This window comes from Oncorhynchus masou, chromosome 29 (genome assembly GCF_036934945.1).
Source record: "Oncorhynchus masou masou isolate Uvic2021 chromosome 29, UVic_Omas_1.1, whole genome shotgun sequence".
In the NCBI taxonomy this organism is placed as follows: Eukaryota; Metazoa; Chordata; class Actinopteri; order Salmoniformes; family Salmonidae; genus Oncorhynchus; species Oncorhynchus masou.
The window spans coordinates 96,130,861-96,151,550 of NC_088240.1; the positions used below are offsets into that span (position 1 = coordinate 96,130,861).

General features: G+C 46.6%; 1 protein-coding gene across 1 annotated transcript; it reads left to right on the top strand.

Annotated features, from left to right (window-relative positions):
- The first annotated feature begins 1,246 nt into the window (after nucleotides 1–1,246).
- On the top strand, nucleotides 1,247–19,631 carry LOC135519852 (F-actin-uncapping protein LRRC16A-like). The gene is made up of 7 exons (XM_064945059.1): nucleotides 1,247–1,302; nucleotides 1,352–1,456; nucleotides 6,170–6,239; nucleotides 12,393–12,474; nucleotides 13,408–13,507; nucleotides 15,661–15,715; nucleotides 19,617–19,631. Exons 1-7 carry the CDS (start codon nucleotides 1,247–1,249, stop codon nucleotides 19,629–19,631), a joined length of 483 nt encoding a protein of 160 aa, XP_064801131.1.
- Nucleotides 19,632–20,690: the final 1,059 nt, after the last annotated feature.

A 20,690-nucleotide genomic window follows, 5' to 3' on the forward strand; every position in this document is an offset into this window, starting at 1 on the left:
TATACACCATAATAATGTAGCCATATCAGGGCTACTGGGTTTCTATACACCATAATAATGTAGCCATATCAGGGCTACTGGGTTTCTATACACCATAATAATGTAGCCATATCAGGGCTACTGGGTTTTCTATACACCATAATAATGAAGACTGTAGCCATATCAGGGCTACTGGGTTTCTATACACCATAATAATGAAGACTGTAGCCATATCAGGGCTACTGGGTTTCTATACACCATAATAATGTAGCCATATCAGGGCTACTTGGTTTCTATACACCATAATAATGTAACCATATCAGGGCTACTGGGTTTCTATACACCATAATAATGAAGACTGTAACCATATCAGGGCTACTGGGTTTCTATACACCATAATAATGTAGCCATATCAGGGCTACTGGGTTTCTATACACCATAATAATGTAGCCATATCAGGGCTACTGGGTTTCTATACACCATAATAATGAAGACTGTAGCCATATCAGGGCTACTGGGTTTCTATACACCATAATAATGTAACCATATCAGGGCTACTGGGTTTCTATACACCATAATAATGTAGCCTTATCAGGGCTACCGGGTTTCTATACACCATAATAATGTAGCCATATCAGGGCTACTGGGTTTCTATACACCATAATAATGTAGCCTTATCAGGGCTACTGGGTTTCTATACACCATAATAATGAAGACTGTAGCCATATCAGGGCTACTGGGTTTCTATACACCATAATAATGAAGACTGTAGCCATATCAGGGCTACTGGGTTTCTATACACCATAATAATGAAGACTGTAGCCATATCAGGGCTACTGGGTTTCTATACACCATAATAATGTAGCCATATCAGGGCTACTGGGTTTCTATACACCATAATAATGTAGCCATATCAGGGCTACTGGGTTTCTATACACCATAATAATGTAGCCATATCACGGCTACTGGGTTTCTATACACCATAATAATGAAGACTGTTTCCATATCAGGGCTACTGGGTTTCTATACACCATAATAATGTAGCCTTATCAGGGCTACTGGGTTTCTATACACCATAATAATGTAGCCTTATCAGGGCTACTGGGTTTCTATACACCATAATAATGAAGACTGTTTCCATATCAGGGCTACTGGGTTTCTCGCCTAACATCTCCGAGCTGTGACAGTATTCCCTGTATACTACACTATTGGCCTCGTTCAACACATCCTGATTTGTCACATTCTGTTTCACTGCAAGTGAAACGAAATGGGAGAGCAGCGTTCAACTGTGGTTCACAAGGCTACTATACTATGGCCTCTCAGGTATCGTCTCTTGCCTGGGCTTACTATCCTCTCTTCTGTTTGTCTCCAGGAAAGGCAAAGATGTGCCTCCATCCTTCAAGCACTTCTTCAGCAGCGCCGTGGCCCTCAGCTGCATCAACCTTTCAGGAACCAAACTCCCTCCAGAGGCCTTGAAGTGAGCAGACTAACCATCCTCCCTCTGTCTCTGTCTTTCTCTGTCTCTGTCTTTCTCTGTCTCTGTCTTTCTCTGTCTCTGTCTTTCTCTCCTCTGTCTCTGTCTTTCTCTGTCTCTGTCTTTCTCTGTCTTTATCTGTCTCGGTCTTTCTCTGTCTCGGTCTTTCTCTGTCTCTGTCTTTCTCTGTCTCTGTCTTTTTCTCCTCTGTCTCTGTCTTTCTCTGTCTCTGTCTTTCTCTGTCTCTGTCTTTCTCTGTCTCTGTCTTTCTCTGTCTCTGTCTGTCTCTGTCTCTGTCTTTCTCTGTCTCTGTCTGTCTCTGTCTCTGTCTTTCTCTGTCTCTGTCTTTCTCTGTCTTTCTCTGTCTCTGTCTTTCTCTGTCTCTGTCTCTCTCTCTGTCTTTCTCTGTCTCTGTCTTTCTCTGTCTCTGTCTTTCTCTGTCTCTGTCTTTCTCTGTCTCTGTCTCTGTCTTTCTCTGTCTCGGTCTTTCTCTGTCTTTCTCTGTCTCGGTCTTTCTCTGTCTCTGTCTTTCTCTGTCTCTGTCTTTCTCTGTCTCTGTCTCTGTCTTTCTCTGTCTCTGTCTTTCTCTGTCTCTGTCTCTGTCTTTCTCTGTCTCTGTCTTTCTCTGTCTCTGTCTTTCTCTCCTCTGTCTTTCTCTGTCTTTCTCTGTCTCTGTCTTTCTCTGTCTCTGTCTTTCTCTGTCTCTGTCTCTGTCTTTCTCTGTCTCTGTCTTTCTCTGTCTCTGTCTTTCTCTGTCTTTCTCTGTCTCGGTCTTTCTCTGTCTCTGTCTTTCTCTGTCTCTGTCTTTCTCTGTCTCTGTCTTTCTCTCCTCTGTCTTTCTCTGTCTCTGTCTCTGTCTTTCTCTGTCTCTGTCTTTCTCTGTCTTTCTCTGTCTCGGTCTTTCTCTGTCTCTGTCTTTCTCTGTCTCTGTCTTTCTCTGTCTCTGTCTTTCTCTGTCTTTATCTGTCTCGGTCTTTCTCTGTCTCTGTCTTTCTCTGTCTTTATCTGTCTCGGTCTTTCTCTGTCTCTGTCTTTCTCTGTCTCTGTCTTTCTCTGTCTCTGTCTTTCTCTCCTCTGTCTCTGTCTTTCTCTGTCTCTGTCTTTCTCTGTCTCTGTCTTTCTCTGTCTCTGTCTGTCTCTGTCTTTCTCTGTCTCTGTCTGTCTCTGTCTCTGTCTTTCTCTGTCTCTGTCTTTCTCTGTCTTTCTCTGTCTCTGTCTTTCTCTGTCTCTGTCTTTCTCTGTCTCTGTCTCTCTCTCTGTCTTTCTCTGTCTCTGTCTTTCTCTGTCTCTGTCTTTCTCTGTCTCTGTCTTTCTCTGTCTCTGTCTCTGTCTTTCTCTGTCTCGGTCTTTCTCTGTCTTTCTCTTTCTCTGTCTTTCTCTGTCTCTGTCTTTCTCTGTCTCTGTCTCTGTCTTTCTCTGTCTCTGTCTTTCTCTGTCTCTGTCTGTCTCTGTCTCTGTCTTTCTCTGTCTCTGTCTGTCTCTGTCTCTGTCTTTCTCTGTCTCTGTCTTTCTCTGTCTTTCTCTGTCTCTGTCTTTCTCTGTCTCTGTCTTTCTCTGTCTCTGTCTCTCTCTCTGTCTTTCTCTGTCTCTGTCTTTCTCTGTCTCTGTCTTTCTCTGTCTCTGTCTTTCTCTGTCTCTGTCTCTGTCTTTCTCTGTCTCGGTCTTTCTCTGTCTTTCTCTTTCTCTGTCTTTCTCTGTCTCTGTCTTTCTCTGTCTCTGTCTCTGTCTTTCTCTGTCTCTGTCTTTCTCTGTCTCTGTCTGTCTCTGTCTCTGTCTCTGTCTTTCTCTGTCTCTGTCTGTCTCTGTCTCTGTCTTTCTCTGTCTCTGTCTTTCTCTGTCTTTCTCTGTCTCTGTCTTTCTCTGTCTCTGTCTTTCTCTGTCTCTGTCTCTCTCTCTGTCTTTCTCTGTCTCTGTCTTTCTCTGTCTCTGTCTTTCTCTGTCTCTGTCTTTCTCTGTCTCTGTCTCTGTCTTTCTCTGTCTCGGTCTTTCTCTGTCTTTCTCTTTCTCTGTCTTTCTCTGTCTCTGTCTTTCTCTGTCTCTGTCTCTGTCTTTCTCTGTCTCTGTCTTTCTCTGTCTCTGTCTCTGTCTTTCTCTGTCTCTGTCTTTCTCTGTCTCTGTCTTTCTCTCCTCTGTCTTTCTCTGTCTTTCTCTGTCTCTGTCTTTCTCTGTCTCTGTCTTTCTCTGTCTCTGTCTCTGTCTTTCTCTGTCTCTGTCTTTCTCTGTCTCTGTCTTTCTCTGTCTCTGTCTGTCTCTGTCTCTGTCTTTCTCTGTCTCTGTCTGTCTCTGTCTCTGTCTTTCTCTGTCTCTGTCTTTCTCTGTCTTTCTCTGTCTCTGTCTTTCTCTGTCTCTGTCTTTCTCTGTCTCTGTCTCTCTCTCTGTCTTTCTCTGTCTCTGTCTTTCTCTGTCTCTGTCTTTCTCTGTCTCTGTCTTTCTCTGTCTCTGTCTCTGTCTTTCTCTGTCTCGGTCTTTCTCTGTCTTTCTCTGTCTCGGTCTTTCTCTGTCTCTGTCTTTCTCTGTCTCTGTCTTTCTCTGTCTCTGTCTCTGTCTTTCTCTGTCTCTGTCTTTCTCTGTCTCTGTCTCTGTCTTTCTCTGTCTCTGTCTTTCTCTGTCTCTGTCTTTCTCTCCTCTGTCTTTCTCTCCTCTGTCTCTGTCTGTCTCTGTCTTTCTCTGTCTCTGTCTTTCTCTGTCTCTGTCTTTCTCTGTCTCTGCCTTTCTCTCCTCTGTCTGTCTTTCTCTCCTCTCTCTGTCTTTCTCTCCTCTCTCTGTCTTTCTCTCCTCTCTCTGTCTTTCTCTCCTCTGTCTCTGTCTCTCTCTCCTCTCTCTGTCTTTCTCTCCTCTGTCTCTGTCTTTCTCTCCTCTCTCTGTCTTTCTCTCCTCTCTCTGTCTTTCTCACCTCTCTCTGTCTTTCTCTCATCTCTCTGTCTTTCTCTGTCTTTCTCTCCTCTCTCTGTCTTTCTCTCCTCTGTCTCTGTCTTTCTCTCCTCTGTCTCTCTGTCTCCGTCTTTCTCTCCTCCCTCTGTCTCAATCTCTTCTGTCCCTCCTCACTTTCCCTCTCTCTCATCTCCTTCTTTCTCTCTCTTTCGCACCTCTCTCTGTTTCTCTTCTCTCTCTTACGCTCCCCTCCAATATATATATTTTTCCTAATAGGAAATAGAGCTACACTGAGTGTACAAAACATTAGGAACACCTTCCTAATATTGGTGTTGCACCCCCTTTTGCCCTCGGAACATCCTCAATTCGTCAGGCATGGACTACAAGGTGTCCAAAGCGCTCCACAGGGATGCTGGCCCATTTTGACTCTAATGCTTCCCACAGTCGTGTCAAGTTGGCTGGATGTCCTTTGGGTGGTGGACCATTCTCGATACACACGGGAAACTGTTGAGCGTGAAAAACCCAGCAGCGTTGCGGTTCTTGACGCGTCTGGCACCTATGACCACTCCCTGTTCAAAGGCACTTTAAGCTCTTGTCTTGCCCATTCACCCTCTGAATACATAAACAATGCCACCCCCCCCCCCTTCCCCCCCAAGGCGCCAGGCTGCCCTGCATCACGCACTCCTATCATCCATTACGCACACCTGCCTCCCCTCGTCACGCGCATCAGCGATATTGGACTGGTCTCACTCGTCACCTGTTATTACCTCCCCTATATTTGTCAGTTCCCAAGCTCTGTTCCCCACTTCTGCTTTGATTGTCTTTTGTTTCCTGTTTCCTGTTTGCTGACGCTGTTCCTGTCTCGTTCCATGTCCGTTATTTATTAAATGTTTTAATCCCTGTGTACCTGCTTCGTCTCTCCGGCGTCATCCCATGTGACAAACAATCCAGGTCTCAATTATCTCAACTCTTATACAACCTTCTCTGACCTGTTTCATCCCCTTCGTTTACTCTGACTGCAGTGGATTTAACACGTGACTTTCACCTGGTCAGTCTATGTCATGGAAAGAGCAGGTGTTCCTAATGTTTTGTACGCTCAGTGTATATCACTCTCTCAGCATCTCATGAACTAGACTGTATTCTTCATCCCATAAACTAGACTGGATTCTTCATCCCATAAACTAGACTGAATTCTGCATCCCATAAACTAGACTGGATTCTTCATCCCATAAACTAGACTGGATTCGTCATCCCATAAACTAGACTGGATTCTTCATCCCATAAACTAGACTGGATTCTTCATCCCATAAACTAGACTGTATTCTTCATCCCATAAACTAGACTGTATTCTTCATCCCATAAACTAGACTGGATTCTTCATCCCATAAACTAGACTGTATTCTTCATCCCATAAACTAGACTGGATTCTTCATCCCATAAACTAGACTGGATTCTTCATCCCATAAACTAGACTATATTCTTCATCCCATAAACTAGACTGGATTCTTCATCCCATAAACTAGACTATATTCTTCATCCCATAAACTAGACTGGATTCTTCATCCCATAAACTAGACTATATTCTTCATCCCATAAACTAGACTGGATTCTTCATCCCATAAACTAGACTATATTCTTCATCCCATAAACTAGACTATATTCTTCATCCCATAAACTAGACTGGATTCTTCATCCCATAAACTAGACTATATTCTTCATCCCATAAACTAGACTGGATTCTCCATCCTGTATGTTAGTATTCTTCATTGTTAGTCTCTGTTATAAACCTAACCATTAGTGAGTCTGCCTGAAATGTATTAAACAATATTGTTGTCTTCCTTGCAGAGCTCTTCTGCTCGGTCTGGCCAGTAACCCCAACATCAAGGAAGTGTCGTTAGACCTCAGCTGCTGTGAGGTAAGAACACAGAGAGGCTACAGGAAGTGTCGTTAGAACTTAGCTGCTGTGAGGTAAGAACACAGAGAGGCTACAGGAAGTGTCGTTAGACCTTAGCTGCTGTGAGGTAAGAACACAGAGAGGCTACAGGAAGTGTCGTTAGACCTCAGCTGCTGTGAGGTAAGAACACAGAGAGGCTACAGGAAGTGTCGTTAGACCTCAGCTGCTGTGAGGTAAGAACACAGAGAGGCTACAGGAAGTGTCGTTAGACCTCAGCTGCTGTGAGGTAAGAACACAGAGAGGCTACAGGAAGTGTCGTTTGACCTCAGCTGCTATGAGGTAAGAACACAGAGAGGCTACAGGAAGTGTCGTTTGACCTTCCAGTTGTGGAAATAGATATGAAAGACAACTTTATTAGTCAGCGTGAGATAACGACAGAGGAAAAGTGTTTTAGTTGCTTTATCAATGTACTATACATCCATGACCTCTTCACTATAGTACTGTATGTCAATGACCTCTTCACTATAGTACTATATGTTAATGACCTCTTCACTCTATATATTAATGACCTCTTCACTATAGTAATATACATCAATGACCTCTTCACTATAGTAATATACATCAATGACCCCTTCACTATAGTACTATACATCAATGACCTCTTCACTATAGTACTATATGTTAATGACCTCTTCACTATAGTACTGTATGTCAATGACCTCTTCACTATAGTACTGTATGTCAATGACCTCTTCACTATAGTACTATATGTTAATGACCTCTTCACTGTAGTACTATATGTTAATGACCTCTTCACTCTATATTAATGACCTCTTCACTATAGTAATATACATCAATGACCTCTTCACTATAGTAATATACATCAATGACCTCTTCACTATAGTACTATACATCAATGACCTCTTCACTATAGTACTATATGTTAATGACCTCTTCACTCTATATATTAATGACCTCTTCACTATAGTCCTATACATCAATGACCTTTTCACTATACTACTATACATCAATGACCTCTTCACTATAGTACTATACATCAATGACCTCTTCACTATAGTACTATATGTTAATGACCCCTTCACTATAGTACTATATGTTAATGACCTCTTCACTATAGTACTGTATGTCAATGACTTCTTCACTATAGTACTATACATCAATGAACTCTTCACTATAGTACTATACATCAATGACCTCTTCACTATATTACTATACATCAATGACCTCTTCACTATAGTACTATATATTAATGACCTCTTCACTATAGTACTATATATTAATGACCTCTTCACTATAGTACTGTATGTCAATGACCTCTTCACTATAGTACTGTACGTCCTAATATGTAACATTAAAAACATTAGCAGATCTGCTAAAGCAAGAATCCACCTCTTGTTCTGGTCCAGATATGTGACGTTTAGCTGAACGTTCTGGTCCAGATATGTGACGTTTAGCTGAACGTTCTGGTCCAGATATGTGACATTTAGCTGAATGTTCTGGTCCAGATATGTAACGTTTAGCTGAATGTTCTGGTCCTTTAGCTGAATGTTCTGGTCCAGATATGTGACGTTTAGCTGAATGTTCTGGTCCAGATATGTAACGTTTAGCTGAATGTTCTGGTCCTTTAGCTGAATGTTCTGGTCCAGATATGTGACGTTTAGCTGAATGTTCTGGTCCTTTAGCTGAATGTTCTGGTCCAGATATGTGACGTTTAGCTGAATGTTCTGGTCCAGATATGTGACGTTTAGCTGAATGTTCTGGTCCAGATATGTGATGTTTAGCTGAACGTTCTGGTCCAGATATGTAACGTTTAGCTGAACGTTCTGGCCCAGATATGTAACGTTTAGCTGAATGTTCTGGTCCAGATATGTAACGTTTAGCTGAATGTTCTGGTCCAGATATGTGACGTTTAGCTGAACGTTCTGGTCCAGATATGTGACGTTTAGCTGAATGTGCTGGTCCAGATATGTAACGTTTAGCTGAATGTTCTGGTCCAGATATGTAACGTTTAGCTGAATGTTCTGGTCCAGATATGTGATGTTTAGCTGAATGTTCTGGTCCAGATATGTGACGTTTAGCTGAATGTTCTGGTCCAGATATGTGACGTTTAGCTGAATGTTCTGGTCCAGATATGTAACGTTTAGCTGAATGTTCTGGTCCAGATATGTGACGTTTATCTGAATGTTCTGGTCCTTTAGCTGAATGTTCTGGTCCTTTAGCTGAATGTTCTGGTCCTTTAGCTGAATGTTCTGGTCATTTAGCTGAATGTTCTGGTCCAGATATGTAACGTTTAGCTGAACATTCTGGTCCAGATATGTGACGTTTATCTGAATGTTCTGGTCCAGATATGTGACATTTAGCTGAATGTTCTGGTCCTTTAGCTGAATGTTCTGGTCCAGATATGTGACATTTAGCTGAATGTTCTGGTCCTTTAGCTGAATGTTCTGGTCCAGATATGTGACGTTTAGCTGAACGTTCTGGTCCAGATATGTGACGTTTATCTGAATGTTCTGGTCCAGATATGTAACGTTTAGCTGAATGTTCTGGTCCTTTAGCTGAATGTTCTGGTCCTTTAGCTGAATGTTCTGGTCCAGATATGTAACGTTTAGCTGAATGTTCTGGTCCTTTAGCTGAATGTTCTGGTCCTTTAGCTGAATGTTCTGGTCCTTTAGCTGAATGTTCTGGTCCAGATATGTGACGTTTAGCTGAATGTTCTGGTCCAGATATGTAACGTTTATCTGAATGTTCTGGTCCAGATATGTAACGTTTATCTGAATGTTTTGGTCCAGATATGTGACGTTTAGCTGAATGTTCTGGTCCTTTAGCTGAATGTTCTGGTCCTTTAGCTGAATGTTCTGGTCCTTTAGCTGAATGTTCTGGTCATTTAGCTGAATGTTCTGGTCCAGATATGTAACGTTTAGCTGAACATTCTGGTCCAGATATGTGACGTTTATCTGAATGTTCTGGTCCAGATATGTGACATTTAGCTGAATGTTCTGGTCCTTTAGCTGAATGTTCTGGTCCAGATATGTGACGTTTATCTGAATGTTCTGGTCCAGATATGTGACATTTAGCTGAATGTTCTGGTCCTTTAGCTGAATGTTCTGGTCCAGATATGTGACATTTAGCTGAATGTTCTGGTCCTTTAGCTGAATGTTCTGGTCCAGATATGTGACGTTTAGCTGAACGTTCTGGTCCAGATATGTGACGTTTATCTGAATGTTCTGGTCCAGATATGTAACGTTTAGCTGAATGTTCTGGTCCTTTAGCTGAATGTTCTGGTCCTTTAGCTGAATGTTCTGGTCCAGATATGTAACGTTTAGCTGAATGTTCTGGTCCTTTAGCTGAATGTTCTGGTCCTTTAGCTGAATGTTCTGGTCCTTTAGCTGAATGTTCTGGTCCAGATATGTGACGTTTAGCTGAATGTTCTGGTCCAGATATGTAACGTTTATCTGAATGTTCTGGTCCAGATATGTAACGTTTATCTGAATGTTTTGGTCCAGATATGTGACGTTTAGCTGAATGTTCTGGTCCTTTAGCTGAATGTTCTGGTCCAGATATGTAACGTTTATCTGAATGTTCTGGTCCAGATATGTGACATTTAGCTGAATGTTCTGGTCCAGATATGTGACGTTTAGCTGTATGTTCTGGTCCAGATATGTGACATTTCGCTGAACGTTCTTCGTCAGTTTAAGAATTCTAAAATGAGCACTAGCTTTGGCCTTGATGGTTTTTGGAGTGAACATCCCATAGCTCTGTCTGTTGTTATAGCTTCCTCCTTTCCAAATATACCCGATGAGTCTACTATAACTCTATATAATGGATCACTTGGCGAAGCAAGAGAGAGAGAGAGAAGAGAGGAACAGGAAGGAGATTGAATAGAAATGGCTAATTATGTCACGCACTCACACACACGCATGCACAGAAACACACACACACACACTCTCTCTCTCTCACCCCCATGCCCTAATCTACTAAAGATGTCTTTCCACAGATTCATTGAATACCACTGCAGCAGGAACCACAGTTAGCAAAATAATTTCAAATTTTAAACCGCTTCTGAGCTACTAAATTATCTCTTGCCTTTCAGTCTTTGTGGGTGTAATAATGAACCATTGGTTTGAAGCAGTCTCACTGTGTGCTACAGTACTATATGTGTTCTTGACTAATTCCCAAATGGCACCCTTTTCCCTAATAGGTCCTGGTCAAATGTAGTGCACTACATAGGAAATAGGGTGCCATTTGAGATAAATACTAATTGTCTAATTGTATGTGGATGATCTAGCCAGAGGATTGTTCCCTCTAATAACTAGCTACTGGTCCCTGTATATCTCTGATGTGTGTTGATCTCTCTAATAGCTAGCTACTGGTCCCTGTATATCTCTGATGTGTTGTTGTTCTCTCTAATAGCTAGCTACTGGTCCCTGTATATCTCTGATGTGTGTTGTTCTCTCTAATAGCTAGCTACTGGTCCCTGTATATCTCTGATGTGTTGTTGTTCTCTCTAATAGCTAGCTACTGGTCCCTGTATATCTCTGATGTGTGTTGTTCTCTCTAATAACTAGCTACTGGTCCCTGTATATCTCTGATGTGTTGTTGTTCTCTCTAATAACTAGCTACTGGTCCCTGTATATCTCTGATGTGTGTTGTTCTCTCTAATAGCTAGCTACTGGTCCCTGTATATCTCTGATGTGTTGTTGTTCTCTCTAATAGCTAGCTACTGGTCCCTGTATATCTCTGATGTGTGTTGTTGTTGTTCTCTCTAATAGCTCGCTACTGGTCCATGTATATCTCTGATGTGTCTTGTTGTTATTCTCTCTAATAGCTAGCTACTGGTCCCTGTATATCTCTGATGTGTTGTTGTTCTCTCTAATAGCTAGCTACTGGTCCCTGTATATCTCTGATGTGTTGTTGTTCTCTCTAATAGCTAGCTACTGGTCCCTGTATATGTGTTGTTGTTCTCTCTAATAACTAGCTACTGGTCCCTGTATATCTCTGATGTGTCTTGTTCCCTCTAATAACTAGCTACTGGTCCCTGTATATCTCTGATGTGTTGTTGTTCTCTCTAATAGCTAGCTACTGGTCCCTGTATATCTCTGATGTGTGTTGTTCTCTCTAATAACTAGCTACTGGTCCCTGTATATCTCTGATGTGTTGTTGTTCTACTGGTCTCTGTATATCTCTGATGTGTTGTTGTTCTCTCTAATAGTTAGCTACTGGTCCCTGTATATCTCTGATGTGTCTTGTTGTTGTTCTCTCTAATAGCTAGCTACTGGTCCCTGTATATCTCTGATGTGTCTTGTTGTTGTTCTCTCTAATAGCTAGCTACTGGTCCCTGTATATCTCTGATATGTGTTGTTCTCTCTCCCTAATGCTGCTCTAAGCTTGGTCACTGTGTAAGTATTACCCTGACTAAAGACTGATAACTACTGTTAACCCCTGGCAATACTTCCAGCTAGGGAAGCTGCTGTTCTGTATCTACATCTATTGTTATTCCAGCCCTAGGGAAGCTGCTGTTCTGTATCTACATCTATTGTTATCACAACCCTAGGGAAGCTGCTGTTCTGTATCTACATCTATTGTTATCCCAGCCCTAGGGAAGCTGCTGTTCTGTATCTACATCTATTGTTATCCCAGCCCTAGGGAAGCTGCTGTTCTGTATCTACATCTATTGTTATCCCAGCCCTAGGGAAGCTGCTGTTCTGTATCTACATCGATTGTTATCCCAGCCCTAGGGAAGCTGCTGTTCTGTATCTACATCTATTGTTATCCCAGCCCTAGGGAAGCTGCTGTTCTATATCTACATCTATTGTTATCCCAGCCCTAGGGAAGCTGCTGTTCTGTATCTACATCTATTGTTATTCCAGCCCTAGGGAAGCTGCTGTTCTGTGTCTACATCTATTGTTATTCCAGCCCTAGGGAAGCTGCTGTTCTGTATCTACATCTATTGTTATTCCAGCCCTAGGGAAGCTGCTGTTCTGTATCTACATCTATTGTTATTCCAGCCCTAGGGAAGCTGCTGTTCTGTATCTACATCTATTGTTATCACAACCCTAGGGAAGCTGCTGTTCTGTATCTACATCTATTGTTATCCCAGCCCTAGGGAAGCTGCTGTTCTGTTTCTCATATCTCATCTTGTCTCTCTATTGACAGCTCAGGTCTGGGGGGTCACAGATCCTGGAGGGATGCATCGCTGAGCTCCCCAACATCTCCAGTCTGGACATCTCTGATAACGGTAAGACTATATCTAGCTTCTCTATATCTATAATGTAAAGACAACAGTAAAACAAGACAAGGGAATGCAGTTTATCCAATATAAAGCAGGGGTGTCCGAAGGGTTGTGTGGGTGGCTGGGTATATAGGGTTGTGTGGGTGGCTGGGTATATAGGGTTGTGTGGGTGGCTGGGTATATAGGGTTGTGTGGGTGGCTGGGTATATAGGGTTGTGTGGGTGGCTGGGTTATATAGGGTTGTGTGGGTGGCTGGGTTATATAGGGTTGTGTGGGTGGCTGGGTATATAGGGTTGTGTGGGTGGCTGGGTATATAGGGTTGTGTGGGTGGCTGGGTATATAGGGTTGTGTGGGTGGCTGGGTATATAGGGTTGTGTGGGTGGCTGGGTGTATAGGGTTGTGTGGGTGGCTGGGTGTATAGGGTTGTGTGGGTGGCTGGGTGTATAGGGTTGTGTGGGTGGCTGGGTATATAGGGTTGTGTGGGTGGCTGGGTGTATAGGGTTGTGTGGGTGGCTGGGTGTATAGGGTTGTGTGGGTGGCTGGGTGTATAGGGTTGTGTGGGTGGCTGGGTGTATAGGGTTGTGTGGGTGGCTGGGTGTATAGGGTTGTGTGGGTGGCTGGGTGTATAGGGTTGTGTGGGTGGCTGGGTGTATAGGGTTGTGTGGGTGGCTGGGTATATAGGGTTGTGTGGGTGGCTGGGTATATAGGGTTGTGTGGGTGGCTGGGTGTATAGGGTTGTGTGGGTGGCTTTGTGTATAGGGTTGTGTGGGTGGCTGGCTGTAGGCTTTTCCTCCAGCCCAACCAACCCAGTAGTGCAGCTGACTCGACTAATATAATGATTTATTTAAAGACTGTGATTAGCTGATTGGTTGATTCAGGTGTGTCACTGCTTTGGCTCCCAGAATGCCTTTTTAGATGATTGGTTTGTGTTTCCTCCAGGTCTGGACTCTGACCTGTCCACTCTGCTGGTGTGGCTGGCCAAGAATCGATCCATCCGACACCTCTCACTGGGGAAGAACTTCAACAACATCAAGTCCAAGTACGATAGGGGGGCGGGCTGGGTCAGGACTGGGGGAGGGCTGGGTCAGGACTGGGGGCGGGCTGGGTCAGCACTGGGGGAGGGCTGGGTCAGCACTGGGGGAGGGCTGGGTCAGGACTGGGGGAGGGCTGGGTCAGGACTGGGGAGGGCTGGGTCAGGACTGGGGAGGGCTGGGTCAGGACTGGGGAGGGCTGGGTCAGCACTGGGGGAGGGCTGGGTCAGCACTGGGGGAGGGCTCGGTCAGGATTGGGGGAGGGCTCGGTCAGGATTGGGGAGGGCTGGGTCAGGATTGGGGGAGGGCTGGGTCAGGACTGGGGAGGGCTGGGTCAGGACTGGGGGAGGGCTGGGTCAGGACTGGGGAGGGCTGGGTCAGGACGGGGGGAGGGCTGGGTCAGCACTGGGGGAGGGCTGGGTCAGGACTGGGGGAGGGCTGGGTCAGGACTGGGGAGGGCTGGGTCAGGACTGGGGAGGGCTGGGTCAGGACTGGGGAGGGCTGGGTCAGCACTGGGGGAGGGCTGGGTCAGGATTGGGGGAGGGCTGGGTCAGGACTGGGGAGGGCTGGGTCAGGACTGGGGAGGGCTGGGTCAGGACTGGGGTAGGGCTGGGTCAGGACTGGGGGAGGGCTGGGTCAGGACTGGGGGAGGGCTGGGTCAGGACTGGGGGAGGGCTGGGTCAGGACTGGGGGAGGGCTGGGTCAGGACTGGGGAGGGCTGGGTCAGGACTGGGGTAGGGCTGGGTCAGGACTGGGGGAGGGCTGGGTCAGGGACTGGGGGAGGGCTGGGTCAGCACTGGGGGAGGGTTGTGTCAGCACTGGGGGAGGGTTGTGTCAGCACTGGGTGAGGGTTGTGGCAGCACTGGGGGAGGGTTGTGTCAGCACTGGGGGAGGGCTGGGTCAGGACTGGGGGAGGGCTGGGTCAGCACTGGGGGAGGGTTGTGTCAGCACTGGGGGAGGGCTGGGTCAGCACTGGGGGAGGGCTGGGTCAGCACTGGGGGAGGGCTGGGTCAGGACCAATATCCTTACTGTCTGGCTGGAGATGGAAGCATACACACAACACATCCCTTAACAAACACACAACACATCCCTTAACACACACACAACACATCCCTTAACACACACACAACACATCCCTTAACAAACACACAACACATCCCTTAACATACACACAACACATCCCTTAACAAACACACAACACATCCCTTAACAAACACACAACACATCCCTTAACACACACACAACACATCCCTTAACATACACACAACACATCCCTTAACAAACACACAACACATCCCTTAACACACACACAACACATCCCTTAACACACACACAACACATCCCTTAACAAACACACAACACATCCCTTAACATACACACAACACATCCCTTAACAAACACACAACACATCCCTTAACACACACACAACACATCCCTTAACAAACACACAACACATCCCTTAACAAACACACAACACACACACAACACATCCCTTAACAAACACACAACACATCCCTTAACACACACACAACACATCCCTTAACAAACACACAACACATCCCTTAACAAACACACAACACATCCCTTAACAAACACACAACACATCCCTTAACAAACACACAACACATCCCTTAACAAACACATCCCTTAACAAACACACAACACATCCCTTAACACACACACAACACATCCCTTAACAAACACACAACACATCCCTTAACAAACACACAACACATCCCTTATCAAACACACAACACATCCCTTAACAAACACATCCCTTAACAAACACACAACACATCCCTTAACAAACAAACAACACATCCCTTAACAAACACACAACACATCCCTCAACAAACACACAACACATCCCTTAACAAACACATCCCTTAACAAACACACAACACATCCCTTAACAAACACACAACACATCCCTTAACAAACAAACAACACATCCCTTAACAAACACACAACACATCCCTCAACAAACACACAACACATCCCTTAACAAACACATCCCTTAACAAACACACAACACATCCCTTAACAAACACACAACACATCCCTTATCAAACACACATACGGTTACACACCTTTGTATCTCCATATTGTCATTGTTTTTAGTCTTTATAAAACCTCATAACCGGTTCTCTTTGTTTCTCAGAAATCTGGCCCCTGTCCTGGACAATCTGGTTCATATGATTCAGGAAGAGGAATCGGTGAGTCTTCCATCAGTATGAGTTGAATGTCATGATCAGAGAAACCCTTAGTGTCTTTCCTAGTCAACCAAGGTGGTTTCGTAGCACTTAATTCAGCTGCCAGGCTACACAGCAGCAAGTATTACTGTCTGAAACGGATGTGTTGCTGCCGCTGTTTTGGTCCAGGTGTCTCTTGAAAAATACGGTTTTATCTCAATGAGACCCACATGGTTAAAGGTTCAATGGAACCATTTTTATCTAAATGTCAAATAATTTCTGGGTATTTTTTTTTTTACCTTATTGTGCTTGTTTTCAATTAAAATGTTCAACAAGAAACAAAAATAGCTTCTTAGCAAAGAACAATTTCTCAAACAAGAATTTTGCTGGACTGTCTGAGTAAACTGAAATCTAGCTGTTATTTTTCATTTTTCAACTAGGCAAGTCAGTTAGGAACTAATTCTTATTTTCAATGACAATTACAGTGGGTTAACAGCCTGTTCAGGGGCAGAACGACAGATTTTGTACCTTGTCAGCTTGTGGAATTGAACTTGCAAACTTCTGCTTACTAGTCCAACGCTCTTACCACTAGGCTACCCTGCCCTTCCCTCTCTTATTGGCAGAGAGGTTTGGAACACTCTTTCTTGTTGGTCTATTAACTGGTGATGTCACCAGGCAGGCCAAAACTCCACCCGAACAAAACAGACTGTCTGTTCAAACAGTTCTCACACTAACATGGCTTTATCATCATTTTCACAATTTCACAATGTTATTCCAACATCATAGTGTGGAAGTATATATAAAACACAGGAAAATCACATTTTTGACTGCACTGGTCCTTTAAATAAAGGTTTAATAAATACATTACAGCGTGTTTCATCATTCTCTGGATCATTTCTGTACATATTTCAGTAAATCCCAGCCTTCCTCTGGGTATTATCCCTGTCAACCCTCCCTCAGCCTGGGCTGCTCTGACAACAGGGGATGGTGTTATTCTGGATCTCTGCTCCGTCACTGTGTCTGGGGTGGAGGGAGAGGGGGGGTGGTAGTGGTGTTGGTGGGGTAGAATCACTGTGTGTGGGGTGGAGGGAGAGGGGGGTTGGTAGTGGTGGGGTAGAATCTCTGTGTCTGGGGTGGAGGGAGAGGGGGGTTGGTAGTGGTGGGGTAGGATCACTGTGTCTGGGGTGGAGGGAGAGGGGGTTGGTAGTGGTGGGGTAGAATCACTGTGTGGGGTGGAGGGAGTGGGGGGTTGGTAGTGGTGTTGGTGGGGTAGAATCACTGTGTCTGGGGTGGAGGGAGAGGGGGGTTGGTAGTGGTGGGGTAGAATCACTGTCTCTGGGGTGGAGGGAGAGGGGGTTGGTAGTGGTGGGGTAGAATCACTGTGTGGGGTGGAGGGAGTGGGGGTTGGTAGTGGTGTTGGTGGGGTAGAATCACTGTGTCTGGGGTGGAGGGAGGGGGGTTGGTAATGGTGGGGTAGAATCACTGTGTCTGGGGTGGAGGGAGAGGGGGTTGGTAGTGGTGGGGTAGAATCACTGTGTCTGGGGTGGAGGGAGAGGGGGTTGGTAGTGGTGGTGTTGGTGGGGTAGAATCACTGTGTCTGGGGTGGAGGGAGAGGGGGGTTGGTAGTGGTGGGGTAGAATCACTGTCTCTGGGGTGGAGGGAGAGGGGGGTTGGTAGTGGTGGTGTTGGTGGGGTAGAATCACTGTGTCTGGGGTGGAGGGAGAGGGGGGTTGGTAGTGGTGGGGTAGAATCACTGTGTCTGGGGTGGAGGGAGAGGGGGGTTGGTAGTGGTGGGGTAGAATCACTGTCTCTGGGGTGGAGGGAGAGGGGGGTTGGTAATGGTGGGGTAGAATCACTGTCTCTGGGGTGGAGGGAGAGGGGGGTTGGTAGTGGTGGGGTAGAATCACTGTGTGGGGTGGAGGGAGAGGGGGTTGGTAGTGGTGGAGTAGAATCACTGTCTCTGGGGTGGAGGGAGAGGGGGTTGGTAATGGTGGGGTAGAATCACTGTGTGGGGTGGAGGGAGAGGGGGTTGGTAGTGGTGGGGTAGAATCACTGTGTGGGGTGGAGGGAGAGGGGGGTTGGTAGTGGTGGGGTAGAATCACTGTGTCTGGGGTGGAGGGAGAGGGGGGTTGGTAGTGGTGGGGTAGGATCACTGTGTCTGGGGTGGAGGGAGAGGGGGGTTGGTAGGGGTGGGGTAGGATCACTGTGTCTGGGGTGGAGGGAGAGGGGGGTTGGTAGTGGTGTTGGTGGGGTAGAATCACTGTGTGGGGTGGAGGGAGAGGGGGGTTGGTAGTGGTGGGGTAGAATCACTGTGTCTGGGGTGGAGGGAGAGGGGGGTTGGTAGTGGTGGGGGTAGAATCACTGTGTGGGGTGGAGGGAGAGGGGGTTGGTAGTGGTGGGGTAGAATCACTGTCTCTGGGGTGGAGGGAGAGGGGGTTGGTAGTGGTGGGGTAGAATCACTGTGTCTGGGGTGGAGGGAGAGGGGGGTTGGTAGTGGTGGGGTAGAATCACTGTCTCTGGGGTGGAGGGAGAGGGGGGTTGGTAGTGGTGGGGTAGAATCACTGTGTGGGGTGGAGGGAGAGGGGGGTTGGTAGTGGTGTTGGTGGGGTAGGATCACTGTGTCTGGGGTGGAGGGAGAGGGGGTTGGTAGTGGTGGGGTAGAATCACTGTGTGGGGTGGAGGGAGAGGGGGTTGGTAGTGGTGGGGTAGGATCACTGTGTGGGGTGGAGGGAGAGGGGGTTGGTAGTGGTGTTGGTGGGGTAGAATCACTGTCTCTGGGGTGGAGGGAGAGGGGGTTGGTAGTGGTGTTGGTGGGGTAGAATCACTGTGTGGGGTGGAGGGAGAGGGGGTTGGTAGTGGTGTTGGTGGGGTAGAATCACTGTGTCTGGGGTGGAGGGAGAGGGGGTTGGTAGTGGTGTTGGTGGGGTAGAATCACTGTCTCTGGGGTGGAGGGAGAGGGGGTTGGTAGTGGTGTTGGTGGGGTAGAATCACTGTCTCTGGGGTGGAGGGAGAGGGGGGTTGGTAGTGGTGTTGGTGGGGTAGAATCACTGTGTGGGGTGGAGGGAGAGGGGGGTTGGTAGTGGTGTTGGTGGGGTAGAATCACTGTGTCTGGGGTGGAGGGAGAGGGGGTTGGTAGTGGTGGGGTAGAATCACTGTGTGGGGTGGAGGGAGAGGGGGGTTGGTAGTGGTGGGGTAGAATCACTGTCTGGGGTGGAGGGAGAGGGGGTTGGTAGTGGTGGGGTAGAATCACTGTGTCTGGGGTGGAGGGAGAGGGGGTTGGTAGTGGTGGGGTAGAATCACTGTGTGGGGTGGAGGGAGAGGGGGGTTGGTAGTGGTGTTGGTGGGGTAGAATCACTGTGTCTGGGGTGGAGGGAGAGGGGGGTAGGTAGTGGTGTTGGTGGGGTAGAATCCCTGTGTCTGGGGTGGAGGGAGAGGGGGTTGGTAGTGGTGGGGTAGAATCACTGTGTCTGGGGTGGAGGGAGAGGGGGGTAGGTAGTGGTGTTGGTGGGGTAGAATCCCTGTGTCTGGGGTGGAGGGAGAGGGGGGTTGGTAGTGGTGGGGTAGAATCACTGTCTCTGGGGTGGAGGGAGAGGGGGGTTGGTAGTGGTGGGGTAGAATCACTGTGTCTGGGGTGGAGGGAGAGGGGGGTTGGTAGTGGTGTTGGTGGGGTAGAATCACTGTGTGGGGTGGAGGGAGAGGGGGGTTGGTAGTGGTGTTGGTGGGGTAGAATCCCTGTGTCTGGGGTGGAGGGAGAGGGGGGTTGGTAGTGGTGGAGGGATGTAACCTCTCTGCATGTATATTTCTGCATGACATGTCAGGGTACAGGTCCACATAGAGACATCTGGCTTGGCTTCTTGGCAGACTGGGCTGAGATGGTTTAGGGTGTGTGATATCTCTCTGATATTATCTCCTCTCCGGCTCCCAGTGCCAGACAGTATGAGGAGGAGAAACAGATCCCAGTGCCAGACAGATCCCAGTGCCAGACAGTACGAGGTGGAGAAACAGATCCCAGTGCCAGACAGATCCCAGTGCCAGACAGTACGAGGTGGAGAAACAGATCCCAGTGCCAGACAGTATGAGGAGGAGAAACAGATCTCAGTGCCAGACAGTATGAGGAGAAACAGATCCCAGTGCCAGACAGATCCCAGTGCCAGACAGTACGAGGAGGAAAAACAGATCCCAGTGCCAGACAGTACGAGGAGGAGAAACAGATCTCAGTGCCAGACAGTATGAGGAGAAACAGATCCCAGTGCCAGACAGATCCCAGTGCCAGACAGTACGAGGAGGAGAAACAGATCCCAGTGCCAGACAGTACGAGGAGGAGAAACAGATCTCAGTGCCAGACAGTATGAGGAGAAACAGATCCCAGTGCCAGACAGTATGAGGAGAAACAGATCCCAGTGCCAGACAGTATGAGGAGAAACAGATCCCAGTGCCAGACAGTATGAGGAGAAACAGATCCCAGTGCCAGACAGTATGAGGAGGAGAAACAGAAAGAATCAGTGTGTCTCCAGTGAGGCGAGAGAAATCAGGAGAGGAAAGACAAACACAGTGATTTCTCCCCGTCTTTCTGCGTTCAGCAACAACCGTCTGTACTTCCCAAAGGCCTCGTTCAGACGACTGCACCCAAACACAACACATACAATGACATGTTGGTGGGAGGCGGCTTTGCTTTCTTCTTATAGAGAGGTAGAAATCACAGAGTTTCATTTCAATGACTGTTACATAATCGTAGTATTCTGTGTGCCTACACAGATAGAACCATAGAGATAGACAGGAAATGTCCTGGTTTTTTGGTTGCATCCCAAATCCCTATTCCCTATATAGTGCACTACATTAGACCAGAGCCCTATTCCCTATATAGTGCACTACTTTTGACCAGGGCCCTATTCCCTTTATAGTGCACTACTTTTGACCAGGGCCCTATTCCCTATATAGTGCACTACTTTAGACCAGGGCCCTATTTCCTATATAATGCACTACTTTAGACCAGAGCCCT

What these genes read in the sequence shown, in the direction of transcription:
- LOC135519852 (XM_064945059.1), top strand. Translation starts at nt 1,247, where the DNA reads ATGGGAGAGCAGCGTTCAACTGTGGTTCACAAGGCTACTATACTATGG. An exon ending in CTCCCTCCAGAGGCCTTGAA is followed by an intron (nt 1,457 to 6,169) that starts GTGAGCAGACTA and finishes TCTTCCTTGCAG; the next exon opens with AGCTCTTCTGCTCGGTCTGG. An exon ending in TCTGGACATCTCTGATAACG is followed by an intron (nt 12,475 to 13,407) that starts GTAAGACTATAT and finishes TGTTTCCTCCAG; the next exon opens with GTCTGGACTCTGACCTGTCC.